This window comes from Aotus nancymaae, unplaced genomic scaffold, assembly GCF_030222135.1.
Source record: "Aotus nancymaae isolate 86718 unplaced genomic scaffold, 86718_ANA_hifiasm-v0.15.2.pri h1tg000064l_1, whole genome shotgun sequence".
Classification (NCBI taxonomy): Eukaryota; Metazoa; Chordata; class Mammalia; order Primates; family Aotidae; genus Aotus; species Aotus nancymaae.
Genome location: NW_026988479.1, coordinates 14094209 through 14120749, shown reverse-complemented (window position 1 = coordinate 14120749; position 26541 = coordinate 14094209). Strand labels below are relative to the sequence as shown.

Below are 26541 nucleotides of genomic sequence, written 5' to 3'. Positions count from 1 at the left end.
GGCATGGGTTGGAGATGGAATGGCCCAGAAAAGAGCCTTGAGGGACCAGGTTGTGTCCCCTCCCCAACTTTGTAGCTTATGAGGATGCCGTGTTCCCCATTGTGAGCTTTAGCAGATGCACAATTAACAAAGGCATGCTGATGAATTTACTTAAGGACTGAGTTAGGAAGTCCCTTTTGGATAATAGTCCAACCAAATAGATGAGCTTTCAGAGCATAATTATTCTGGTCCATTTATATTAGCTCTATTGAGTCTAGTCTCAGAAAAATGTTAATACTGACTTTCATCAACAGAAGCTGCTTTTATCCTTATGTCTGTTCCTAAGCTGTATCCATTTGTCATAATCTTTCATCATGTGCTAAGCACAAGTAGGAGTTGAAGCATCTTTTCTCTCATACCATAAAAATTGCTGCCCTGATGTCATTTAAAAATCTAAATTACACAGCCAGCCACCTTCACAACAGTGAAAATGGGGTGGAGGTGGTTATGATCCTTTCTTCAGAGCCTGGAGTCCAGGTAAGTGTTCCTGATGACCTGGAATTGTCCTCCTGAAAGGCATTTGGGCAGGTTGATGCCCACCTAGGAAAGGCCGGCTGTGTGTATCACAGTATGATCTGGAGTCAGCCTTCCTCCCTGGCTCCTGCTGTGGCACTTCCCCGGGATGCCACATGTCAGAAGGCATGTAGACACTGAAGGGCTGTGGTTGTGTGTTATTGGGCTTTAAAAAGGTGGTGAACAGTGGGGGAAGGTACAGTAGTGGAGCCTTGTGGAAGGAGCGCAGGCCCTTCGTAAGATCCCCTGGCCTCTCACTTTGGCAATTTGACCCTTTCTGAGCTTTGTTTCCTAATCTGTAAAACAGTGTTGGTACCTCCCTCTTAAGGTTTTAGTGTAGATTCAATGTGATTATATATAAAGCACCTGGCACTGAAACTGGCCCGAGATGGCCAGTAAATGGTTAATATATGTCAGCTGTTAATTTTTTAGTATGGTAGTGCTGCTTCTGTGGTTTAATTTGGGCTATGTCAGGCAGGCTTCTGTCCCAAAATGTTGCCCTGGCAGTCTGTCTCTGTTACAGTGTCTATCACCCCATCATTAGAGATTCATTCATTCTCTTGGATCTTGTAGGCTTTGGTTTGTAAGAATCTCTTATTCAGATACAAGTGCAAGGAAGTGTGACATGGTAAGCTGTTGTCAGCTAACACCTTATCTAGCATTTCTTGCCAGTCACTTGAGAGGAAACTGGTATTTGGAGTGATGGTGATAGGGAGAAGAGAGTGCTCATAGTCTAGCATGGAAGGGAGCCCTGAGGAGCCAGCTGGGAAGGCACCGGAGCACGGGTTTATTTCACAGCTGACCAAGGGCTGGCCTGCGTCTCTCTCTCCTGTTCAGAACACTGCCTAGGCAGAGTGAGGCTAATTGTGCTTGTTCTTTCTCTTGGACTGTGGTTTCTTACCTGGCCCATGGGAGTCTTTGCCAAGGAAGGGCCTGGGCTGGTAGGTATACTAAGTGATCTCATTGTCCCAGCATCATTCCCTCAGCTCTCAGGGCACAACTTATTAGGACATCTGACCATGAAAGAATCATAGAAGTGAGTCAACACTTATGTATGGGCTTTGGAGCCAGGCAGGTCTGGACTTTAATCTCTGCTCTGCTTTTCTGAGCAGCATGATTTTGAAAAGCCCCATATCTGTCCTCCTATGGGACCAATATGATGTGCTTCACCGATGAGACTTGGATGAATTGAGGCATGGAAGGCATCTTGCCCCGGTGCCTGACATATGATCAGGGCTTAATAAATGGTAACTGCTGTTAACATTACAACCTCATCCTCTTGATGCTGCTTCTTTCAAAACCTCCTCTGGAACTCTGCTTTTGAATTCACTGTCCAGCTTGTGGTTTGTTCATATCAGTGAACCTCTCTCAATGCTTCTGAGCCCTTGGCCTTTGAGGATAGCTAGGTGTGATTTGGGCAAAGCATCTAAAGACTCTCATAGCCAGGTCTGGTGAACAAGGTGAGCATAGACTGGGGACTACCAATTTTGTGTCAGTCTCCACTAAAGGGATTGGTGTACTTTAAAATAATGACAGATTTTGTGTTTGTGTCTTAAAATCTGGTTCAAAGATGATACCAAGAGGAGGTACAAAAAATATTTTGAACAGTGACAGGATTGTTGCAAGAGTCTGGCCTCCTTAGGACTTGAAGCATGTAGCTCAGCAGTTCACCAGTCTCATTCTAACCCTCCTTCTTGAATCTACTCTGTTAATCTTGTTAATGAAACCTAGAAAAAGAGGCTTACCTAACCCTTAGTAGTTAGAATGAACATCAGGCTACCTGGGTTTTGAAGGGCTTCCTGTGCTACCTTCTTATCATCACCATCTCCCTTTCCCCTTTCTGCTTCTCTTGATGATGAGAATTTGGCTGCTTGCTTACAGCCTGCCAGGAATTATCCGGCTAATAGGTAAACTGAAGCAAGGATGGAGGCTGGGCATGGTGGCTCATGCCTGTAATCCCAGCACTTTAGGAGGTAGAGGAGGGAGGATTGCTTGAGTCCAGGAGTTCAGCCTGGGAAACATAGGGAGACCTTGTCTGTACTAAAAATTAAAAAAAAAAAAGGTTGCAAGTTGATGCTTAGATATTTTAGTTTGGCCCTTTTAGTGTTCTAAAAATAAGAACATTTCACATAGAAATCTGGATTTCTGTTTTCAAGTTGAATGTCTGCATGACAGTGGTAGACCAGCTGAGTAGTAGCTGCTTCCCTTAGGAAGGAGGCAGGAGGGCTCCAGTTTCTACAGTCCCACCACTCCCTGTTGTTTACACCTGGTCCACTGATTTACTGGCATCCCTGCTTGGCCCCTGGGGCATTTCATTGACACACCTCCAAGGTAAATTTTATTAACCACCTCCTCATCCCTCAGTCTAGTGCTTCTAACCAGGGGTGATCCTAGTATATATAGGCCTGGGTACTTAGCAGACAGGGTGGTCTTGTTCTGGAATATGAGGCGAGTATCTGCAGCAGACTCAGGTACTTTGGGCTTTCTTCAGTCTAAGGCGCCCAAAAGACACACCTGCCTATAGGAAGGGGCATTCATTCATCTGTTTGTTCAGCAGCTTGTAAACTAAGCCCTGTGCTAGGCATGGGGGTGATGAAAGAGACTGACATGGTGCCTGCCCTCTGGAAACTCAGCTGTTGGAAGACCTTGATGTCCATGTCCTCAGAATGGAGGGTGCCTCCTGCCAGTCTGTCTTCTCTGTAGTCTCATAAGTATACCTACTCTTCTATTCCTAGTTTTCTTTTGAGCTCACAGTTGTGCAAACTTTAAGTTGAAGGGATAGGAGGGGTTTGAGGCACCAGGCTGTGCAGGTGACCTGCTTGAATGATGCCATGTTGTATAGTTACTCCTGGTTGTCACAGCACAGGCTCATCCAGCCTGGAATCTATGTCTGCCTTTGTAAGTAATAACAGTAACAGCTACCATGTACCAGGGGCAGTGGTTTACAATGTAGTACCTCATCTAATCTGTGAGCTAGATATTATTATTTTCATGTTCAAAATGTGGAAACTGAAGCTTAGAGAGTTATATAACTTTCCAGAGTCACGAGAAACTGGGATTTGAATCCTTTCAGCATCTTAACCACTATGCTGGAGTCAGTGCCTCTCATTACTTGTGGTGTGATTTGAGAGCTTCTTCTTGCCAAGATATTTTCCTTATTGGTCCTTAGTAAGGCCTGAAATTCTGCCATCTAAATTTCATGCCTTTATTTCTTGTTAAAATGTAAAAATTCTTGGAGGGGTCTACATTGTCATCACCAGTACCTTAGCATTTTTTTTTTTTTTTTTTTTTTTGAGACAGAGTTTCGCTCTTGTTACCCAGGCTGGAGTGCAATGGCGCGATCTCGGCTCACCGCAACCTCCATCTCCTGAGTTCAAGCAATTCTCCTGCCTCAGCCTCCCTAGTAGCTGGGACTACAGGCGTGCGCCACCATGCCCAGCTAATTTTTGTATTTTTAGTAGAGACGGGGTTTCACCATGTTGACCAGGATGGTCTTGATCTCTTTACCTCGTGATCCACCCATCTCGGCCTCCCAAAGTGCTGGGATTATAGGCGTGAGCCACCGCGCCCGGCCACCTTAGCATTTTAACCTTTCCTCTGACAACTAAAGATCATTGAGGGTCCCAGGCAGGAGGGAGTTCTTATCTGGAGCGAAGCACTTTATTTTATTTTTTTGAGACAGGGTCTTGTTCTGTCACCCAGGCTGGAGCGTGGTGGCACCATCTCAGATCACTACAGCCTCTGCCTCCTGGGCTCCAACGATCCTCCTGCCTCAGCTGCCCAAGTGGGACTATAGGTGTGTGCCACCATGCCCAGCTAATTTTTTGGTATCTTTTGTAGAGACAGGGTTTTGCCATGTTGGCCAGGCTGTTTTGAACTCCTGGGCTCAAGCGATCCACACACCTTGGCCTCTCAAAGTGCTGGGATTATAGACATGAGCCACCACTCCCAGCCAAGAATGAGGTGTTATTTGAAAGTTAACTAACTTTCCAGATGTATGCATGTAACATCTCCCAGGTGTGGTTAGAAATGTTGGGAGACCAAAGTGAGATCTGCATAAAGTAACCAGCACAGATTCGGGCTCATAGGAAGATTCCAAGAAATATACTTCTTATCGCTAGGGGAGAGATTGGGAAGCAGAGAAAAAGTGATGACCAGGGAGACGGGCAGGCTGAAATATCTCCCTGTGTGCCAATGTGGGTTCCTCCTTGCTTTCCCAAATGCAATTTCCCAGAGCTCTGGAACCCTCTGGTTCGAATTTCCTGAGGTCTTATTGCTTTTATGCAAGAACAGGTTTAAAAATGGGATAGGAAGGATGAGAGTCCAGGAAAGAGCAAAATGAATAATACTTTGTATTTATCTTGCATCACTGTCTCCTGAGCTGAGAATGCTCCAGAGACACCATCTCATTAATCCTCTATGTTCTGCACCGGGTGGAAGGAAACAGGTTTTAGGAAGTGGTTTCCAACCTGAGCATCTTCCTCCCTCAGCCCAGCTGGATTCCCACCTTCCCACTTGTACCCTTCCTGCATGGTTTGAATGGCTCATGGGCACTCTGGGGAATTGTGCCCTGCTGGGCTCCTTGGGACTCAGTTAGGCCTTAGCTGCCAGCTTTCATACATCTGTAGTGACCATTTGAGGCCTTACTCTCCCATTTATGTATGTGTTTTTTTCTTTTCTAAATATGTTTATTTTTATTGTAAACATACATGTGAGTTTTAAACATCAAACAGTATAATATCATGTCAGAAAGTAAAAGACTCTTATTGTTTCCTTTTGCCAGCCCCTGTCCCTAATGTGTTCCCTTAATCTGCTCAAGATACCATGGGATCTTCTAGAGTCATTCCCTATGCGTTTTCAAAAGTGCCACTTACATACATGACAACATGTGTTTGTTTAGCCCTATTACTTCATGCGTGCTGGTTCTGAGACTGACCTTGTGAAAGGAATTGTGGGTGTCCAGACATGTCTGGCTGTTGGGGAGAGGGGCATGGAGGAAAAGAATGTGCCACCTCAGGCCATTTCCTTTCTGCTTACCTGGGGCCTAGTTGCGGTGGGTCATGCCCTGTGTTTTCCCTTCTCAGAAGGAGTTTGCCCTGACCAACCCAGAGAAGAGCAGCACCAAAGGAACAGAGAGAAAAGAAACCAAAGCAGAGGAGGAGCTCGATGCCGAGGTCCTGGAGGTGTTCCACCCGACACATGAGTGGCAGGCCCTTCGACCAGGTACCAGGCCCAGCCCTGTCCCCACAAAACACACTCTGGATTCAAACTACATATGTCCTTTGTCCCCACCAGGCTGCTCCTTCGGGCTGCTCATCTGTGGCCTGTGGGAGGGGAATAGCAGGTCTGTCAGAGTGGTAGCTGCTGCTGCAGGACTCAGGGACCTTCATTTTCCAGCAGAACAGAGATTGCAACATCTGAGTGCCCTGGAAGGAAGGCAGGTGGTGGGTGGCCATGGTTTCTGAGCAAGTGATTGAAAACTTTCTTTCCTTGCACTTCTAAGCACTGGAGAGGCAATGACATGTGCCTCGCTCTGCAAATGCTATTTTGGGCTCTGCTGCTCGGCTCAGTGCTGCTGAAATATTGTTCATGGGAGAGTCCTGAGCACCAGTGTGGGGCAGGAGTGTTCTGTTGTTAAACCTGTTCCAAGAAACAGGGGCTGGTCCTGGCCTGGTTTTTAAATAGTGCATCCTCAGAAGAAACAATTTTCTAACCCCTTCATGAGCCTGGGCCCAGGGCTTAAAATAATGAGAATAGTCAGCAATTGCAGAGTCTTTACCATATTCCGGTACTGTACTAGGTGCTTCGTATGTGTAATCTTGTTCAATTTTCGCTATAATAGGAACTATTACTATCTTTATGTTCAGATGAAAGCATTGAGGCTCAGTGAGGTGAGGTAACTTGTCCAATGTCATCCAGCTAACTTGCCCTATGCCATTGACCCCAGAGCCTGGGCCCACTCTCTTCCTGCGTCTTCCCAGTCCTAGCTGTCCTTGGCTGGTGCCTATTATACTGACACCTGGGACTGTCCTAAGCAGTGGCAAGGTGGATAGCAAACCCTGGCAGTTTCCACAGTGTAGTTTCATTAGCTCCTTGCCGATATTCATCACCATGTCCTCACTGCCCCCACTGCTGCTGTGCTGTCAGGGCAACATTTGCTGTGCCAGCCAGCTTTCTGGTAGCAATATTGCTCCTGCTGGGTTTGCACATGGGTAGCTGCTGCCACAGAAGAGTGATGAAGCACCGAGGAAGCCAACTGGGAGCTAATGGCATTGAGCAGAGGGAACTTTTAGGAATAGAGGTACTGGGTTCAGCAGATTCAACCATTGCCTGCCATCACCCACCCCTCCCCGACCTGGCTTCACTTGAGACCTGAGCCCCACTGGTCCAGGACTAAAACCAGAGGCTTTCAGGGGTAGGGCGTGGAAGATACAGACTGTATCCACTGTTTTTATGTATATAGTTTTGCTCGTACCACTTTTATTTTTTTGAGACAGGGTCTTGCTCTGTCACCCAGGCTGGAGTCCTGTGTTGCGATCTCAGCTCACTGCAGCCTCTGCCTCCTGGGCTCAGGTGATCCTCCCACCTCAGCCTCCAGAGTAGCTGGGACTATACTTGCAAGCCACCACACCCAGCTAATTTTGGTATTTTTTGTAGAGACAGGGTTTTGCCGTCTTGCCCAGACTGGTCTTGAACTGCTGAGCTCGAGCAATCCACCTGTCTCAGCCTCCCAAAATGCTAGGATTACAGACATGAGCCACCATGCCTGGCCTTCTGGTACCACTTTTAACCAGGCAAGTTCCCGGAGCAGATGGAAGTCAGTGTCCTGTGGCCTTGACTCCTACCCTGTCTGTTCCTGTGGTTGAGTCAGTAGCTCCCTTCAACCAGTGGCATCCTGATTCATGTTGCAGACTGAACAATGATGACAGTTCTGACCCTGGCCCCTTGCCCAGCCCTCGGGGCAGTGGGGCTGCTATTAAAGGCTAAAGAAAAGAGCCCCTCTCTGTATCCTTGGGGAGGGACAATCAGAGCCTGTGTGATGAGAGTGGGCTGTGGACTCTGAGAGACTCCCAGAGAATTGGAGTAGAGCACTGATGTTTACAGTTAACTTGTTGTTTCATTGACATCACCCTCTGCCTTGGAGTTTCTCGAGTCTCTGGTAAACTCTTCTTTACAAAATTCCCCTGGAGTTGTCCCAAAGGCTGGTGTGTTGCAGTTACACCTAGATGCAGAGGCCCTGTAGCTTAGAGGGCTAAGCAACTCTGGTTCCAGTCATGCCTGCCCCATCCCAGGAGCATTTTTTGCCTACACTGCATCTCAAAAGCAGGACTGGTGAGGGGAGGTTACGTGGGAGGCTTGTTCTGGCCTCGGTGTCTGATATGGGCATCTCAAAAAAAAAAAAAAAAAAAAAGAGCCTGAATGACTTGACAAAACCGGGAGATGATGAAATAGAGATTAAAAAGATGATGTTTGTGCAACATTTAGAGGGCTACTGGGGTGGGGGGTGATTAAGAATCTGGTGTCATGGCGTCAGACCAGTGGAGGCCCCAGTACAGGATTGACATGTCTTCTGTGTATACTGTTAGGAAATTCAGGGGTCTGTGTGGATAGCTGGCACGTGTGTTCAACCAGATTATGATATTTAATTTATCACATTCTGAATTTTGCCTGGGAGCTTCCAACACATCTACCGAAAGGTTGAAAGGAATGTAGCCAGTCCTGGGAACTGAATGGGTAGGTAAATGGGGCGGTGGTATAATTTAGTGGTAAAGAGGACAGACTAGACTCAGCCAGTTCTGGGTTCAAATCCTAGCTTTGCTACTTATGGGATCTTGGGCAAGTCATGGAATCCTTCTGTTCTTTGGTTTTTCTCATTGGTGGCATGGGGGAAGTGTCCTGCCCTGCCTGCTGCAGAGGCTGTTGTATGCCGTGAGATGGTAGATGCAAAGCCCTCTGCCCACTTCCTAACATGGAGAAATCAGTCAGTACACAGCTGTTCTGATTTTCAGTGGTAAATTCTCCACTTAGCCACCCCCTCAATCCAATTGTGGAATCATTGGATGCCAATGAAGGTACATGAGCATGTCGGTTTCTGTCCCTATAACTTTACATGGGGAAGGGAACTTAATGATGTGAAGAAGAGACTTGCATGTTCATGCAATGTCCTCCCTTCCTTAACAGAGACTTTGATCATGGAGCAAGGGTAAGCACGGGCAAAAAGGGTTAGCAGAGTGTTTCCTGTCTAAGAGTCAGTGGCATGGCACAGGAAGGTGGTGGACTTTAAGAAAATGGCAAGTTTATATGGACAGTTATTGTCCCCCATTCAGTACCTTCTGTCCCCTCAGGACTCTTAAGGGAGGACCACAGCTCTGTTGTCCTTAGGCTCCCAAGTGGGGAACTGGGGTTCGTGGGCTGTTTTGGCTGTGCTCATTTGAAAGCAGATTTCCAGACTGCCTGCTGCCTGGAACACCAGGGGACCAACCCATGACTTCGTGGGCCTTCTCTGCAGTCCAAGTAGGAATTGGGCCCTGGCCACTCAGTCCTGGAACAGCTGCAGGTGAATCTCCTGAAGTTTACCTGCCTCTGTTATTACTGTCAGCATCCTCACTGGGAGCTGCTTGTTCCTAGAAGTGATTTTCCTGTCTCTTTCTTCTGGTTTATTTTGGGATCTGCCTCACCTTAAAGAGGCACAGCAAGCATTTGAGTGTGGATACAGCATCAGCTGTTCACAAGCAAGCAGAGGAAAGCTGTTTGCTGGCAGGTCCTATGGGTTCTGGGCAGGGAACTCAGGAATTTGTCCTGGGGCTGAGGACCCCTGAACACCAGGACTTTGTGTCTGTGTGGTTGGTATTACAGAATGCCAGTCACAGCCAGCTTCAATGGGTTCCTGCCCCCTGGGCACCTTCTGAGATCCTACTTTGTGCCAGGCATCATCTATAGCCAGAGATATAGATAATAGTTCACATTTACTGAGCATTGACTCTGTCAGGCTTCCTTTGAGGGCAGGCACTATAACTATCCTTATTTTTACAGATACAACTGAGTCTCAGAGAGAAGAAATCACTTAGCCAAATAACCAAAAAGCGATAGAGTCGGAACTGAAACCTAGATTTGTCTGGCTCTAAGCCCCAGCTCCTAACCACTGTGCCATATTATCTTGTAGCAAAAAGGACATGACCCCTGCCCTCTATTCAGCTCATAATCTTATAAAGGATACAGAGACAAAGACAAAAACAGCCACCAAAGCATTCTGGATGTCCTGGTGGAAGTGTTTTTTGCTCAGTGAGGGCATAAAGGATGGTATGGCAAGGCCAGGGCCTTCTCTCTTTAACCCTGAGATCTGTGTGGGGCAGTTCATCAAATTTTATGATGCTGAATCTCCAACTCCACCTGCAGCTCTCTTTTTGAGCTCTGTGGCCTTGCTCAGGTTGCTTAGAATCTCAGAACCTTAGTTTCCTCATCTGAAGATAGGTATGAAAATACAATACTTCACAGAGATGATGTGAGAATGAAACAAGGTTAACATGTAAAATGTTCAACACAGGGCCTGGCACATTGGCCATATTCAGTAAATGGCTATAGTTGTCATAAAAAAAAAAATACCTTTGTTCTGGGCATGGTGGTGTGCAACTGTAGTCCCAGCTCCTCAGGAGGCTGAGGTAGGAGGATTGCTTGAGCCCAGGAGTTTGCATCATTGGTACCTGTAAATAGCCAATCAGGGGCACTCCAGCCTTGGCAACATAGTGAGACACTGTCTTTTTAAAAACATATATGTATGTATATACATCTTTGCTACCTCCCTTTCCTTGGGGACCTGAAGGAGAAGTGGAGATAAGGAGGCATCCTTGGCAGAGGCCCCCTTGTTCTGCTCATTAGCCAGTGCTGCATGTTGGCCCCATGTGGGCTCAGGGAAGCATAGCCAGGCACAGACCTGGGGCTCCTTATTGACCTGATCTGACTCCAGGTGGCTGTGAGAGTCTCTGAAATACTGGCATTAGCACAAAGAGCCCACTCAATGTGAGCGTGCAGGAAGCCTGTGCAAGAACACGTTCATATGAGGGGGGAAAAAAAAGAAAAAGAAAAAAAATCCAAATCATCAACAACTGATGAGAGCAATCCAAGAATTATAGAGCACCAGCCATCTGGTCAGATCATTTCAGATCTGCACGAGCAATAAGAGGGAATTGAATTTTAAAAACCTCATTTATAGTAGACCAACTACTCTGGTTTCAAGCATTTAAGAGAGGAGTCTGATTTCCTGCAGGCTCTGGACATCTGTCTGAAGGAGCACCTGACTCTGTTCTGGGTGACTCTGTGACACTGTTTCTGTTGGGCTTTTGGCTCTTTACAGCTTTGGAGGGGCAGTGTGGTTCTCCAGTCCTCTGACACCAAGTGGGTGTGCAGCAATTCAATTCAAATCTGACAATGTCTACGTGGAATTAGTTTCAGATCCCACAAGTTAAAGGGCTAAGTCCCTAAGACTGCTTCCATTTAGGATGGCAGTTGCAGGTTCTGGGCCACCTGTATTTCTGACTGATGAGATTTAAATTGGGGATTCTCACAGTCTTATTCTCAGGTTTGACATTAATACTTTGCTAGAATGGCTCTCAGGAAAAAACTTTACTTATGTTTATTGGTTTATTATAAAAATGCAACTCAGTAACAGCCAAATAACAGGTAGATGCATGGGGCAAGATATTGGAGTAGGGGTAGGGGGTGGTGCACAGAGCCTCCCAGCACTTCAGTGTGTCTACCAACCCTCATGCTCAAGTGGAGTTCAGGAAGCTCTCTGAATCTCATTGTTTCAGGGCCTCTATGGAGGTTTCCTTATGTAGGCATGATTGATTACAGCATTGGCCATTGATAATTGAGCTCAATTTCCAATCCTCCTCCTCTCCTCTGAAAGTTCCAGCCCTCTAATCCTGGGTTAGTCTTTCTGGCAACCAGCCTCCATGCTGAAACTATCTAGAACCCCTAACCAAGAGTCACCTAATTAGCATAAAAGCCCCGTGAGGTTGAACCCTGTTAGGTTGAAAGAGGTTTGTTAGGAATAACAAAATACACTCTTACGGCTCAAAAAATCCCAAGAGTTTTAGAAATACTGAGCCAGCCAGGAACCAGGGAAAAAGACTATGCATTATTATACCACAGTTGCAATGAAGGTGAGACTAAGGGGCAAAGCTCCCAGTATGTTCTGCCCACTTCCCAGATCTGTAGATGGGAGGCAGGTGACCCTCCCTCTCTCCATCCCTAATCCTGGAGGGATCTTCCTTATGGGTCCTCTCATTCCCCATGGTCCCCAAGAGTATGATCTCTTCTGTCTCATACTTCATACACAGACAAGCACACACATGTGAGGCCTATGAGAGTGGGTGGGAGTGAGGTTGTTGGTTCAGGGCACTTCATGCCTAAGCCCCTGCAGCTCATCACAGCGTGGCAGTGGGACTTCTTAGCTGCTGTTAAGGAAGTAATAACTTAAGGGAGGGGTGTAGCTAGGGGTCTTTGTTGAATGATCTTTCACCCTGGCTGAAGGACAGTGCTGGAAAGGTGGGGCAGGGCTAAAGAGAAGAAACAGCCTGATTCTGTGTGGTGTTAGGGTGGTCTGTCTTCTTGGACATACGTTGCTATCTCTGGCAACTTTTCAGGATGAAATATTCAACAAAGCTTACCTTTGGTGCTACTTCCTTCTACACGATGCCACCCTTCTTACTTTGAGGGCTTTCCAATCTTCTGAGGGGGACTTCCTTAGAACTTCATTTGTTCCTCTTCTACCTATACTTCTGGTCCTTCCCTCTGTAATGTCCACCTCCCCAGCCTTTGTTAAGCATTCTCCACTCTGAGCATCTCTTTTCCTCCTTGGTAAGACAAGCTTGTCAGAGAGAACCACTTGGAGGATGGCAGGATGCCAGGTCTCTTGAGGTCTGTAGGAGCAGTTTCTGAGGCTTCAAATTATCCTGTACTGGGAGAGGAAAAAAGGTGGTGGGCTGGAATACAGGAAGGCCCCAGGAAGCTCCATGAAGATGGTTTACATCTCTTCATTGCAGAGAGACCTCATTTCTCATGTAGGGAGATCTCTTCACTAGCTTCCTAGTATGGCTGATCATTTCCCCTCAGCAGCTAAATCCCACAGCCGCCTGGGAGAGCAGATGGAGGCCAGGCCAGGAAGGCCTGCAACCTCCATGGCAGCCACTGCCAAGACTGAGGCCACTTTGCAGCCGGCTAGCTGAGTTCTGCTCTGGCACCAGAGTGTCTCTGCCCTGGCTTTGGCCTTCATTACCCGGATGGGGCAGGCCAGGGTCCAGTTTGCAATCTGTGCATTTGGGTGGTGATGGAGAGCAGCTGTTGGCCATCCTCTTTCTAACAAGTATTTGTATGCTTAATGTATACCCCAAAGCCCTTATCCTCCCCTTCCTCTGCTTCTATCCACCTGTTCTTTCTGAGGTTTAATCAGGAGTACTGAGCAGAGTGGCATAGCCTCAGCTCACGAAAGTTGGGACACCCAAATGGCTGAGATGGAAAACTTAGACCAAGTGGGAATGATGGAAAACTAGCTGCCAACTAGTCCAGCCCTCATGCCACAGACTTTGTTTTAATTCAGAGAATCTTTGTAGCTCTGACTTTGCTTCCTTTTCTAATATTGGCCTCATCCCACTGGCTAAGACAGCCCACGCCATCTCCAAGGTTAAGACTAACCAGGGCTAGGAGTAGTTCTCAGAGGCTGGCCTAGAGCTTGAATGAGAGGCGCTTTCACAGAACCTGTTGTGTTCTTAGTTTTGTCAGAGCTTTATAGGTAGGAATTGCTCTATAACTTAGAGATAGTACTTGACTAGATAGAGAAAAGAGAACAAAGTATGAGTAGTGGTATTGGTGGGGATAATATGAACAGAGACCTGAAGTGAGAGTATATCTGCTTGGCTGGAGTGGCAGGTACATGCAGGGGAAAAATGAGGTGGCCGGGGTGGGCAGCATTCACTCTGTCAGAAGTGGGGGCCAGTGAGGGAGAGGGAGGAGATCAGGAGGAGAACTGACAAGCCAGTAGATTTAAAGGTGTGAAACTAAGTGTAACAGATGAGTCTGTCATAGAATTCAACCAGGAGCTGTGCTGGGAGATGAGGAGATGAAGAAAGATGATGTAAACTCCTGGGTTTGAGGAGTTTGATAGTAAGGATACGAGGAGAACTAAAAGGGTAATTTCAGTTAGAAATAGCAGTGTCGAAAACCTTGCTTATTTCATGTCCCATTTGTTGAACTCCTGGAAGTATAGTGCTTGATGCCAGGGATACCATGGTGGCCTTGCCAGAGGTTGCCCACCTGGGCTTATAGTGATGGAGGACCCCTGACAGGAAGGTGGTTCAGCGAGAACGCAGAGGGCACTGAAGGAAAGGCTTCCCTGAGTGGGGTCATTGGAGCTGGCTGGAGAGATGTTTTGTGTATGTTGGAAGGCAGAGGGGAAAGGAATCAGTGTTGACAGATTAAAAAATCCCATAGGGGACATCATTGATGGGGCAAAGTTATTTAGGTAGCAGATGGACAGTCCTGGCTTCATAAATGTGATGAGACTGAGAAATTAGAAGCAGAGACTAGAAAGGGACACAGAAAGGTGGGAGGGATATAAACAGAAATTGAAGAAGCTCCTATTAGATGTCTTCAGTTTTCTGAGCCAAGCTGAGGGTGGGCTTCTGCTTTGGGCAATGAAAGAGAAGTAGTTATTTGGGTGCTTGAGAAATGGAAGGTTGGGAAGAACTACTGTGGGGAAGGTGCTTGGATAACCAAGAGGTCAGAACTAAGCATCACCCAATATTAGGAAAGGTCCAGTTGACACCTGACAACATGACATTGTGGTGGGTGATGTTTGGTGACTTTCTTGAGCAGTCTGAGCCCTGGGCAGTACATAGGTGGACAGTGGGATGGCTGGAGTCTGGGGAATGATAGGTGGATCATTATGGGTACTCTTGGATCGTCTTTGGGTTTGGTGCGGGAGACCTTTGTCCATCTGGCCTGTGGGGCTTTGTGAAGCCAGGTTTCTGGCAAGCTCTGGAGAGCTTTTTGGAAGCTCCTCTGAACCTGCTCCAACCTTCCATCTTCTGAAGGCAAGGAACATCAAGGGAACTCTTTGAGGCCCTGGCAGTGCATAAGGGCAGGGTGGGGATGGCACCCCACTAGCCACTGATCTTTTGGTAGCCTGTAAAGAGCCTGCATGAAGCAGGGCCTTGTGTGCAGGGGCTCTGTGAGCCTTGTGTTGCTTGGGTGCTAATCAAGCTGATTATATTTCTGTTCATGTAGGGGTTTTGTTTTGCTATTATTCATAAACTTATAAGTTGTTGGTTTTGCCTTGTTTCCCATAATATGTGGATTTGGGCAAACAAAGATTGAGTTTTAGTTTAATTTCTTTGATTCCCAGAACAGTCTGCTTATGGTTTGAGTAATGCAGTTGTTTGGAAGAAGAGAACAATTTCTTTGGATTAAAAGTTTTCAGATTTGATTACCAATGGCCATAATTAGTTTATCTGGGCAGGGGTGAGTTTTTAAGGAATAGTAATATGGTATACTTGTAAAGTTCTTTTTCCTTAGGGGAAAAAAGAAACAGCTCCCACCCCCCACCCCAGTAGCCCTCTAAATGTTGCACAAACATCATCTTTTTAATCTCTATTTCATCATCTCCCGGTTTTGTCAAGTCATTCAGGCTCTTTTTTTTTTTTTTTTTTTTTGAGATGGAGTCTCGCTCTGTTGCCCAGGCTGGAGTGCAGTGACACGATCTCGGCTCACTGCAACCTCCACCTGCTGGGTTCAAACAGTTCTCTTGCCTTAACCTCCTGAGTAGCTGGGACTGCAGGGGCGCGCCACCATGCCCAGCTAATTTTTTTTTGCTTTTAGTAGACACGAGGTTTCACCATGCTGGCCAGGCTGGTCTCGAATTCCTGACCTCGTGATCTGCCCACCTTGGCCTCCCAGAGTGCTGGGATTATAGGCATGAGCCACTGCTCCCGGCCAAGTCATTCAGGCTCTTAGAGGGTGAGGAGGTGAGGAGGTTGTCTAGAATCTCATGACCAAGAAATAATTGAGGGAATCCTAGATTGGAAGGGGCCTACACACACAAAAAAAAAAAACGAACAAAAAACAGAGGGGAAATAGGACCGAGGAAGTCCATTCTAGCAGTTGGGTAGGGAAAGGAAGAAAACTAAGAAAACTAACATTTTTTAATTAACATCCTCTTGTGCTAGATGCTTTGTATATATTAAGTTCTCAAGCTACCCCATAAGGTAGTGGTTATGTTTTCTCTTGGTCTCTCTTGGAGCCCATGGTCCATTGGTACAAGGTCTTCAGATCCCATTGCTTTTTCCAGATTTCCTTTCTTCTGATGATGGAATCTGCGGGATCATGATCTGAAAGCAGTTTTATTTGACATGTACATGGGAACAAAATAATGTGAATTTTGGAGGTCTTTGACAGTGAGAGGGGGGAATTATTCAAGCAGATGCAGAATTACCAAGCTGCCCTATTTGGGTTTCTAGGTTGGATCTTAGGGATCGATTCTGATGCCCCTAAACACAGTGGAGTAAGTGTTCCTGTGCACAGTGTGATTTGAGGGCTGTTGGCTGGCTTTAGATTCCCACTGGGTTAAATTGTAGATGGAGAGGCTGGAGGAATTATTCCCTAAAGACAGCATTTCAGCTCCCGGTATTTGATCAAAGTATAGAACGGTATATTTCAGTATAGATAGAACAATAGATTTCAAAGGGGAGGGCTCTTTTACAAAGCTGGCAGTAATGGAGGCACCCAGATAAAGTGTTTCATTTACAGGAGTCTGTCTTCATTTTGGAGTAGAGGGATGTGCTTTGTGGGGTGAAGAGAAGTAAGAAAAAAAGTTCTAAGGAAGGCTGAGAATTTTTCACCTATTTGCTGGCCTCTTCTGACACTGCTGATGCATATCAATGAAAGTCTTGGTTCTAAAGTGGCTGTTTGAACACAATGCTCTTTTTCTCTCTTTTCCTTGTATTCATGCTCTCAGCCCTTTTCCCTTTTCCCCTCCTTCACACCCTGCCATCCTTGCCACCTTACCTCCCTAGCTGCCTCTACCTGCAGCCGAGTGGCAGGTGGCAGGGATAAATAGACGAAGGGATCTGTAGCTGGGGGAATATTTTCTCAATTCTGCTAGCATCAAAGAAATGACTTCCAAGCCAGTCCTTCCAGCCACATATTTTGCTGATCAGTCAGAACTAGAGGAAAAACACATTAGCGTTGTCAGAGACGGGATTTGGGAAAAATCAAGTCTGTGGAACAGAGTGATCTAAAGTCATAAACATTAAAAACAAATCCTGGAGTGCAGTTGGAATTCTTCCCAGCCTGCCTCCCATAGCCCTGTCCCTTGACACACACACCATGTGCCACATGAATAGTTTGTACCTCAATTTTCCCAAAAAGCCTGATATTAAAAGCAAGGTGTCCGTTTGTGTTGCTCATCATTGGATATTTCTGGGCATAACATGGGGAAAAAAGCAATCCTAGAAGCTCTTTCCCTTTTTTGTCACCTCTGTGTTTCCATACACTTGAAAAGGCTTCAGAAGAGAATTCTCTTGAATTAAGCACATTTACGTGCTCATCTGTTTTCCCTCCATCTGGCACCAGTTCAGAGTAAGATCTCAGGAGAACAATGGACTTTTCTTTGCCCTTAATCCAGGAAGGTACTTCTTGTCAAGAGAAAAAAAATCTGGTTGTCTGGGCAGAAATTCAAGCGGAGTATTTCATCTCCTTTGGAAGGAAGATAAAGCCTATAATACCCTTTCTTCAATGAGACATGTTCTTCAGGGAGGGAATGGCCAAGGGCAGACCCAGGTTGTATTTTGACATTTGTTTGTTGCTGCTGTGCCTTGAATGTAGCGTATAGTATAGGGTTTTAGAGTCAGTCTACCTGGGTTCACACCTCAGCTCTGTCTTTTATAGCTAGTTGCTAGGCAAGTTACTTAATTCCACCAAAGGTTAATGAACTATTCCTCTCTGTAAAATAGGGGTAGTAATAATGCCTACGTCAGAGGGTTATTTTAAAGAGTAAATAAGGTAAACATGAAATGTTTACTCTAGTGCCAGGTGCACAGTAATATCTCAGTAAATGTTAGCTGCCGTTTTTTCTGTTGTATTAAAGATCAGTGGACATCAGACGAACGCAAATTGAGGTACAGTCTGCAGAATAACTGACCAGTACTTTTCAAGTATGTCCAGGTCACGAAAGACAAAGACTGAGGAACTGTCACAGATTGGAGGAGACAAAGGAGATGTGACAACCAAATACAATGTGATATCCTGGATTAGATTGTGGAAGAGAAAAAAAATGGTGGAAAAACTGGTGATATCCAAGTAAAGTCTATAATTTAGTTACTACCATTGTATGAAAGTTGATTTCTTAGTTTTGATAATTGTCCTATAGTTTTGTAAGATGTTGATAGCAGGGAAATCTGGATGAAGAGTATATGGGAACTCCGTACTTTTTTTTTTTTTTTTGCAACTTTTCTGTAAGTCTAAAATTATTTCAAAATAAAAAGCTAAAATAGAATAATGTCTAAGTGATCTTTTTAAGTAAAGGAGAAACTCATCAGGGTATAGCTGTGCCCCCAGCATAACAGGTAACATCTGAGTCAGTCTTGCCTCCCATGTCAGAGGGAGGACTCTTACTCAGGGACCCCAACACTTGCCTCTTAAGCACCTGCACACCTGATGCATCCTGAGGCAAGGTCTGTTCTAGGCAGATAATTGGTTAGATAGCAATGCAGACAAACACCCCAGATGGGATCCTGCCGTGGTGCCATACAGACTGGGGAGGAGGCCACTCATTTGGCATTAGGACTCTCGGCAGGGCTGAGCGATCAGGGCACTTGTCTCTGTTCTTTGGAATATAAATGTAATTCTGCATGTTTTATTCCTGTACCTAAGCACCAATCACTATGGCAGTATATTTGTGGATTGTGATGCCTACCCCTACGTTCATTGTTTGATCATCCAGAAGAAGGAAAAATAAGTTCAAGCCTTTGCAATAATTTATTATTTTCTTTCCTGCTAAGTGCCTTGCTCTTGCACAAAGCAGATATTTTACTTGCTTTTCTTGAGTGTAAAAGGTACATGTGCTTTTCTTATGACTGATGTGGTCATACCTGTCATGCTAATAGCAGGGTTTATAGAAGAAAGCCATTATCATCATTGGGAGAATGTGAGTCTTGGAGTTTTTATTTTTGCATTGAAGTCAGCTATCAGGGGGTTCTGGAAAGTATAGAGTCTTTCATTCTAGCACACAACTCCCTTACAAGCATTTACCCTCAGAAGTCCATATTTTCTAAGTTAAAAAATCAATGCTAAAAAATGTTAACTCAATGGCTAAGGTATACTGCTTTTTGCTATTGATTTACAAATTTTATCGTCAGACCCATGGGATGCATGTGGATTACTCAATGCTGTGACAAATGGCTGGGCTCTGAATTATGTATTGTATTACGGGGGAGTTCATAAACCATATTTCTCCATAGGTTATTTTAGGCATAAGGCTAGTGAACTGCCGTTTCTTTTTTAATCACATGTGACTTTAAAAAGGTAGAGGATGCTAGTGGGAAGGAGAAGTGGCTGGCTCAAAATTCAACAGCCAGTGGCCCCAAAAGCTTATGAATGCAGAGGCTTGAAGTGGACAGACCTTGGGTATGGATTGGGAGGATTGAGAGGAGAGAAAATCTGCTGGAAATGAAGCCTTTTGCTGCACCTTTGCTCAGGCTAGAGCCCTAGCAGAAAGATGACTGGCTTTTCCTCTCCTTGGGCTTCTTGGTCCAGAGAGTCCTGCACCCTCAGGGGGCCTTCCCCACTCCTGCCTCCTCCTCCCCTACACAGCCACTTGTGCTGATGGATGTGCAAACTCTTTACAGACAGTTTGGCATGGCTCAGCTTGCAGAGATCATCTGTCTCTTTTGACTGAGCAACTTTATGTTTGCGGCTCCTTTTCCCTGCACAGAGAGAAATTGCCTTTGTGCTGGCTTCTGCCTTCTGATGGAAATGTTTACCTTCCCTAGGGAAAGGCACTATTCTTTGGAGGTAATGTCTGCCGGTGTTCCCCACCCCTCGTGAGAGCATAAGCCTGTGCTCAAGGGTGGACGGGAGGAGGCGGCCATTGGAGCGTGCACGATTGCTACCGGGGCAGCCATCTGCCAGTGTCGCGGCTCACAGCCTGCCTCTGAGCAGGCCGCAGGGAGGGAGTGTCTGCACTCCTGGGCCTGCATGCATTATGCACAGCCCATTCCCTAAATGAGCTTTCTAAGGGTATATAACTCCTTTCTACTCTGCGTATGGCCTCCTCAGGGCGCCTTTCAGAATCTCCCCTAATTATGCTTCTAGTGCGGAGCATTTAGAATTACTGGTAATAGCTGAATTTTTTTTTTTTTGATAGATTTCTGCAGTTGCAGTGAGGGATTGATTTATGGTTATGGGAGGATTTGCTTCTTCCAGGGAAATTATCAACACTGTGATGGTACAATTTCATGTCAGTGGTATTTCGACTTTATCCAAAGCCACAGTCTAGCCTCCTTGGCCTGCGTAGCTTCTTCTGGAATGGACCCCTTGTAATTTGAGGAGGCTGTTGTAGCATGAGAATGAAATCTGTGCTTCCAGTTGCCGACCACCACCTTCCAACACATATCGCCCCCCTCTTCCCCACCTTCTCTTCCTGAGATGGAGGAGTTTTTTCACATGCTGCTTAGAAAAAGGAGATTCATAACATGACTCAATCCTCACCCACGGATCTAGGATTCCTGCCATCCAGTAAATTTTGGCAGGCAGGCTGTGTGTATGGAGAGTGAGTCCTGCCTCCCTATCCCTGCTCTGCTCCCCTCATTGCGTGTGCCTCTTGGGTGGAGTCTGGGTTGTCTAGCCTCTCATTTCTTCTGCTTTTCCTCTGACCAGCCCTTCCTTCTTCTCTAGGGTTCGCCTTTAGTATCTGTCAGGAAAAGAGGATAGTCTCTCACATCCCTGGGACTTCACAGAGAGACCCTTGGGAAGAGTTCAAGTCCTGAGGTATTTGGGTACTTGCCATGTGCCTACTGCTGCATTAAATATAGTGAGGGCATATCGGAGTGCCTGGGCTTTAAGCCTTAACCACAGCCTACCTGGGAATCAATTCAAACAAAAAGATTGGCAGTCCTACTAACCCACTCAAAGATCTGGGTATACAGGTGTCCTTGTGTCTGTCATTACGATGTTTACATGTTAGAGTCATTGAGACCTCCAGGCCAATGTTGGTGAGGCCATGATACTGTTAAAGTGAGTTACTGGTAACATTGTCCTCTGCTGGGGGAGAGGAAAGGAAAAGGGGCATTAGGTTCTAGAAAATCCTTGGCTGTGAAGACTTTGTTAAACTTTGTCTTCTTTTCATCTATCCCTAGGTAAGACAAAAGGACCCAGAATAACAGAGTAGGAAGCAGAGTGGGACTTTGGGGAATCAGAGGCAATGACAGACCAGCAGAAGCAGAGAGAATACCTCTGGCCTACCAGTCTGTTAGAACAAGAGAAAGGAGTGCCTTCTTCAGCCTGGCTAGCCAGGGAGACCCATGCTCAACCCATTATTGGCATGGTCTAGGAGGAGCCAGGAGGCCCCTGCAAAGTCTGTTACCTAGGATTATTGTTACTACCTCTGAGCTGCATGTTCCCCTCTTTAAAGGCTCACAGCTACAGTAAAGCCAAAGATCCTGAGCTCCTTGGCTCCTGCAGTGTGGAGGCTGATGCATAGGGAGAGACATAGGACAAATCTGGACCAGACCAGGTGTGGCTTCTTTTTAACCTAGCCAATAGGAAGCACTTGTTTTAGGAACCCCACCCCAATCTGTATAGATGTGTCTGGAGTGGAGCCTCTTTCTTCCAGTTTGGCCTTTGTGGGCTCTCCTTCTCATTTTTGGCCTCAACGAACTGACCTGCCAGCAGGTTCTGGAGCCTTCCCAGACCTGCAGCAAACAGGGCTTGGCAATGACAAGATCTGTGGTAGGGCTGCATTTATTGGATGTCCTTTGAAATTAACTTTCCTGTAGCCTGTAAGTGCCTCCTGGCAGCTTCTTCAGGGTCCTGGCTTCCCTTGAACTTCATGCTTGTGTATACTCCCACACACATTTCTGTGTTTTTCATTTTAAAGATGATTGGTGATGAATTGGGGGAGGGGAGCAAGAGTTTGCTTTCCTCTGCACCAGAAGTGCAGTGCTGCTAATTTCATTCTCCACACTTTGTCTCTGAGATGAGCTGGATCCTCTGTGCCCATGTTTAGTACTGCTGTGTTGCTGGACTCTCCTGGCAAAAATTAGGCTAATGTCTCCAACAACTGCATTAGCCACTGAAATGAGGTTCTAAATTGAAGGTACTATACCAAGTCTCTCTCCAAGGTATTGCCTTGTTCTGGCTTTTATTATTCAAATTCATTCTCTCAGTGATTCTCTACAGACCGACTGGCATGCTGGTTCAGTGCAGCACATTGTACTAGTTGAAAGGCAAGATCACCTTTTAAGAAGAGGGAGGAAGGAAAGGGGAAGGGGGAAAGGCAAAAGAGCAATACTTGCTATGGTACAAAGAATCAGAGCTCTTATTCTAAGAGCTGTTAGGAGGGCCTGTGCAATGCTCAGAGATAGGAGGGAAAGGGATCAGACCTAGAATAGGGTGGAGCAGTACTTGGGTGGTGATGTCATTGCAGTAGTGGTATTTATGCCTTGTAAGTTCACTATGTCTTTTTCCTTCCCTTTCTTGTTTACTGAGCACCTAATGCCTCACAGGGTGCTGAGAATTTTGAGGTGGGAGACCAAAGATCAAAAGGACAGGATCTTTCCCTTAAGAAGCTCTTGGTCTTATGGTTTCACCTGTTTTCTGTCTTGAGTGGCCTCGGAGGGGAAGGAATGAGAGGAGGGGGCTGGACCTTCGGATTCTTGCATTTTATATTGGAAGTAGGAGACTTTTAGCAGTCAGCTGCCTAGATAGTTGAGAAATTGGCTCTTACATATTTGTTTTTAAAATGACTTTCTCTCTCTTTTTTTGCCTGCTGACAAAGTAGTATGTTTTCAAAGCAGAATACTTGGAAAACAGAAAAACACAAAGGGAGACAACAACAACAGCATCACCCAGATCCCGCTGTGCAGATGTACAATTAACATTATGGCTTGTGTGCTTCCAGTGGTTTGCACAAAAGTGCAGTCTTACTGTACAGACTATTTTGAGACAGATACTTTCCCTTTGGAAATGGAGGTTGAAAGTTAGAGCCCCTCCTGCACATAGGTAGAAAGTAAGCCTTAGGCATGAAGTGAACATTTTCCAGGTGCTGTTCTTTAATATATTCAAGTGTATGAATATACCAAATTAAACTTAATTATTACGGTTGGACATTTAGATGGTTTCCAGTTTTTCACTGTTGTAAATAATTTTTCAGTGAATATACGTGTATTTATTTTGATGTATTCTCTGTGTTCTTAGGGTTCACCATAGAAGAAGTGCTTGTCTTTTCTGATTCTTTTTGCCCAGCATTTCAGTGAGGACAACCTCATGTCCAGGCTTTTTAGATAACACCATGATTTTGAGAATCTCTCTGCATTAAACATCAGATGCCCTGGAATTTCATCTCTATGTTGTCTCTGGATTATTCTTCTTTGTCCAGGAAATAACTGGGTTTAGGTGAGATGGGGCAGCAAGAGCAGAACACACATTCTCATTGTTTTGCACCAAGATTATAAGATTCCCCAGGGACCTCACATTGTCATCAGTCCCTTTGATAGCAAGCAGTTATTGAATGCCTGCCTATGTCTCACCCAGAATCAGTTGGAAGATATAACAAAACAGGTCTCTACTCTCAGGGAGCTTGGTGACTGATTGAATAACAGAATTGACATGAAACAATTCACACACAATTTATCGAGCGCTTGCTATATGGTAGGTATTTGTTCTAGGCTGTTTTGGTGGGAAGAGAAAAGGTAGATATGCTGTTCTTCTTACAGGAAGCTACAGCATTTATAGGTACAGTTAGCTAGCCACACAGTTCAATAACTGATAAATATCTGGTTGTACAGACATCAGGTGTTACAGAGGTTAATGTTGGTAGTCATTGGGGTGTTAGGGTTGCGTTGGTGGAGAAGATTATTCACTGTGAGAGTAATTAGGTAAATTTTGAAGATAGGAGGTTAGTTGGGGCTTGAAAAAGCTGGTATTTGTTGAGGCGGAGTGTAAAGGGTTTTCCAGGTGGGAAGAACAGCTTGCAAAGAGGTGGTGGCAGTAGTGACTGTCTTATGCTGGTGACCAGGTATACAGCAGCACAGAATAGACTGAGGTTGGAGAATTACAGAGAAATGAGGGAAAATTAAGGTTATATTCTGGGAGTCCTGAGAGCTACGGGATCCAGAGTACTAGGTACACAGTGGATGAGAGAAAAACTTGCTACATTTTTCTCTTATTAAAGGGAAGGTAAGAAAAAGTCTTGATTTCTCTCAGTGCCAGAATGCCCCAGGCTCAGTCATTGGACCTCTGCTCTTCTCTGTCTACACTTATGCAGTTGGTGACTCATCTAGTCTGATGGCTTCATGTTTCATCTCCATGCTGATGACTCCTAGGTTTTTTATCTCCAACCTAAACTTCTCTGAATTTCAGATCCATCTGCCTACTAGACACCTCTACTTGGATAGGCATCTTAAATTTAACATGTCTAAAACTCCTGCAACTTTCCCCACTTCAGTTAATAGCTACTCTATCCCTTTGATTTCTCAGGTCAAAATACTCACAGTCATTCTTGACCCCTTTCTTTCTCTGACACCCCGCATTCTGTCTGATAGCCAATCCCAGCAGGCTTGTCTTGAAAATATATCCAGAATTTGACCACTTCTCATCATCCTTATGGTCACCGTGATCTCTTACCTGGATTATTGAGTAGACATCTAACCAGCCCTCCCTCCTTCTGTCCTAATTACCTGCAGTCATTTCTCAACACAACAACCAGTGATCCTTTTGCCATGCCTTTCTGTGCTTAGAAATATCCTCTGATGTTCCTTCTCACATAAAGTAAGGGTTAGCCCCTTCTATGGCCTGCACAGCTGTACGATGCGGCTCACCACTACCTCTGTCATTTCATTTGCTGCTACTCTTCCTTACATACCCTCTCTTCTATTCACTCTGGCCTTGCTCTTGTTCCCTAAACACATCAGGCTGCCACACCTTGGGACCTAGAATGCTCTTCTATTGGATGGCTTTGTGGCTAGCTCCCTCACTTCTCTTAGTCCTTCCTCAGAAGTGACTTTCTCTTCCAGTGGCCAAAGCTGGATTGATATGAAGCAACAAAATAGGTAAGGTAGTATTGGATTATAAATCAAATTATAAAATAAATGTACATGAGTCTAAACTTGTATAAATAAATAATTGACTAAATAGGAGAGAAAAAGTTCAATCTTAAAAAAAATTTTATGTTTAATTTTTGTGCATACATTATAGGCATATATATTTATGAGGTCCATGAGATGTTTTGATATAGGCATGCAATGGATAATAATCACATCATGGAGAATGGGGTAGCCTTCCCCTCAAGCATTTATCCTTCATGTTATAAACAGTCTAATTATACTCTTTTAATTATTGAAATGTACACTTAGATTATTATTGACTATAGTCACCCTGTTGTGCCATCAAATAGTAGGTTTTACTCATTCTTTCTGTTTTTAATACCCATTATCCACTCCTATCCCCCAATTCCCTTTCCCAGCCTCTGGTAACTATCCTTATACCCTCTATATCCATGAGTTCAACTGTTTTGATTTTTAGATCTCACAAATAAGCGAGCCCATATGATGTTTATCTTTCTGTGCCAGGCTTATTTCATTTAACATAATGATCTCTAGTTTTATCCATGTTGTTGCAAATGATAGGGTCTCATTCTTTTTGTTTTAATGACTGAATAGTACTCCATTGTGTACATGTACCACATTTTAAAATATCCATTCATCTGTTGAGTGACACTTAGGTTGCTTCCAGTGTTGGCTGTTGTGAACAGTGCTGCAACAAACATGGAGTGCAGATCTCTCTTTGATAGACTGATTTCTTTTCTTTTGGGTATATATCCAACAGTAGAATTGCTAAATCATACGGTGGCTCTATTTTTAGTTTTTTGAGGAGCCTCCAAATTATTCTCCATAGTGGTTGTACTAATTTACATTCCCACCAACAGTGTATGAGGGTTCCCTTTTCTCCACATCCTCTCCAGCATTTGCTATTGCCTGTCATTTAGCTGGGGTGAGATGATAGCTTATTGTAGTTTTGATGCTCATTTCTCTGATGATCAGTGATGTTGAGCACCTTTTCATATTCCCGTTTGCCATTTGTATGTCTTTTTTTTTTTTTTTTTTTGAGACGGAGTTTCGCTTTTGTTACCCAGGCTGGAGTGCAATGGCGCAACCTCCGCCTTCTGGGTTCAGGCAATTCTCCTGCCTCAGCCTCCTGAGTAGCTGGGATTACAGGCACGTGCCACCACGCCCAGCTAATTTTTTGTATTTTTAGTAGAGACGGGGTTTCACTGTGTTGACCAGGATGGTCTCAATCTGTTGACCTCGTGATCCACACGCCTCGGCCTCCCAAAGTGCTGGGATTACAGGCGTGAGCCACTGCGCCTGGCCTGTATGTCTTTTTTAAAGAAACGTCTATTCAGGTTGGGTGCGGTGGCTCACACCTGTAATCCCAGCACTTTGGGAGGCTGAGGCGGGCAGATCACTTGAGGTTGGGAATTTGAGGCCAGCCTGACCAACATGGTGAAAACCTGTCTTTACAAAAAAATACAAAATTAGCCAGGCATGGTGGCGGTTGCCTGTAATCCCAGCTACTCAGGAGGCTGAGGCATAAGGATCACTTGAGCCTGGGAGGCAGAGGTTGCGGTGAGCTGAGATTGTGCCACTACACTCTAGCCTGGGATAGAAAGCGAGACTCCTTAAAAAAAAAAAAAAAGAGATAAAAAAGTTTATTCAAATC

At 45.2% G+C, this 26541-nt stretch overlaps 1 protein-coding gene across 1 annotated transcript in view; it reads left to right on the top strand.

Annotated features, from left to right (window-relative positions):
- Positions 1 to 26541, top strand: part of SIL1 (SIL1 nucleotide exchange factor) — a 232707-nt gene that overhangs the window by 68318 nt on the left and 137848 nt on the right. Inside the window, exon 3 of the mRNA XM_064366364.1 lies at positions 5637 to 5775. Within this exon, the coding sequence (XP_064222434.1) occupies positions 5637 to 5775 (139 nt within the window). The remainder of the gene's footprint in view (positions 1 to 5636; positions 5776 to 26541) is intronic.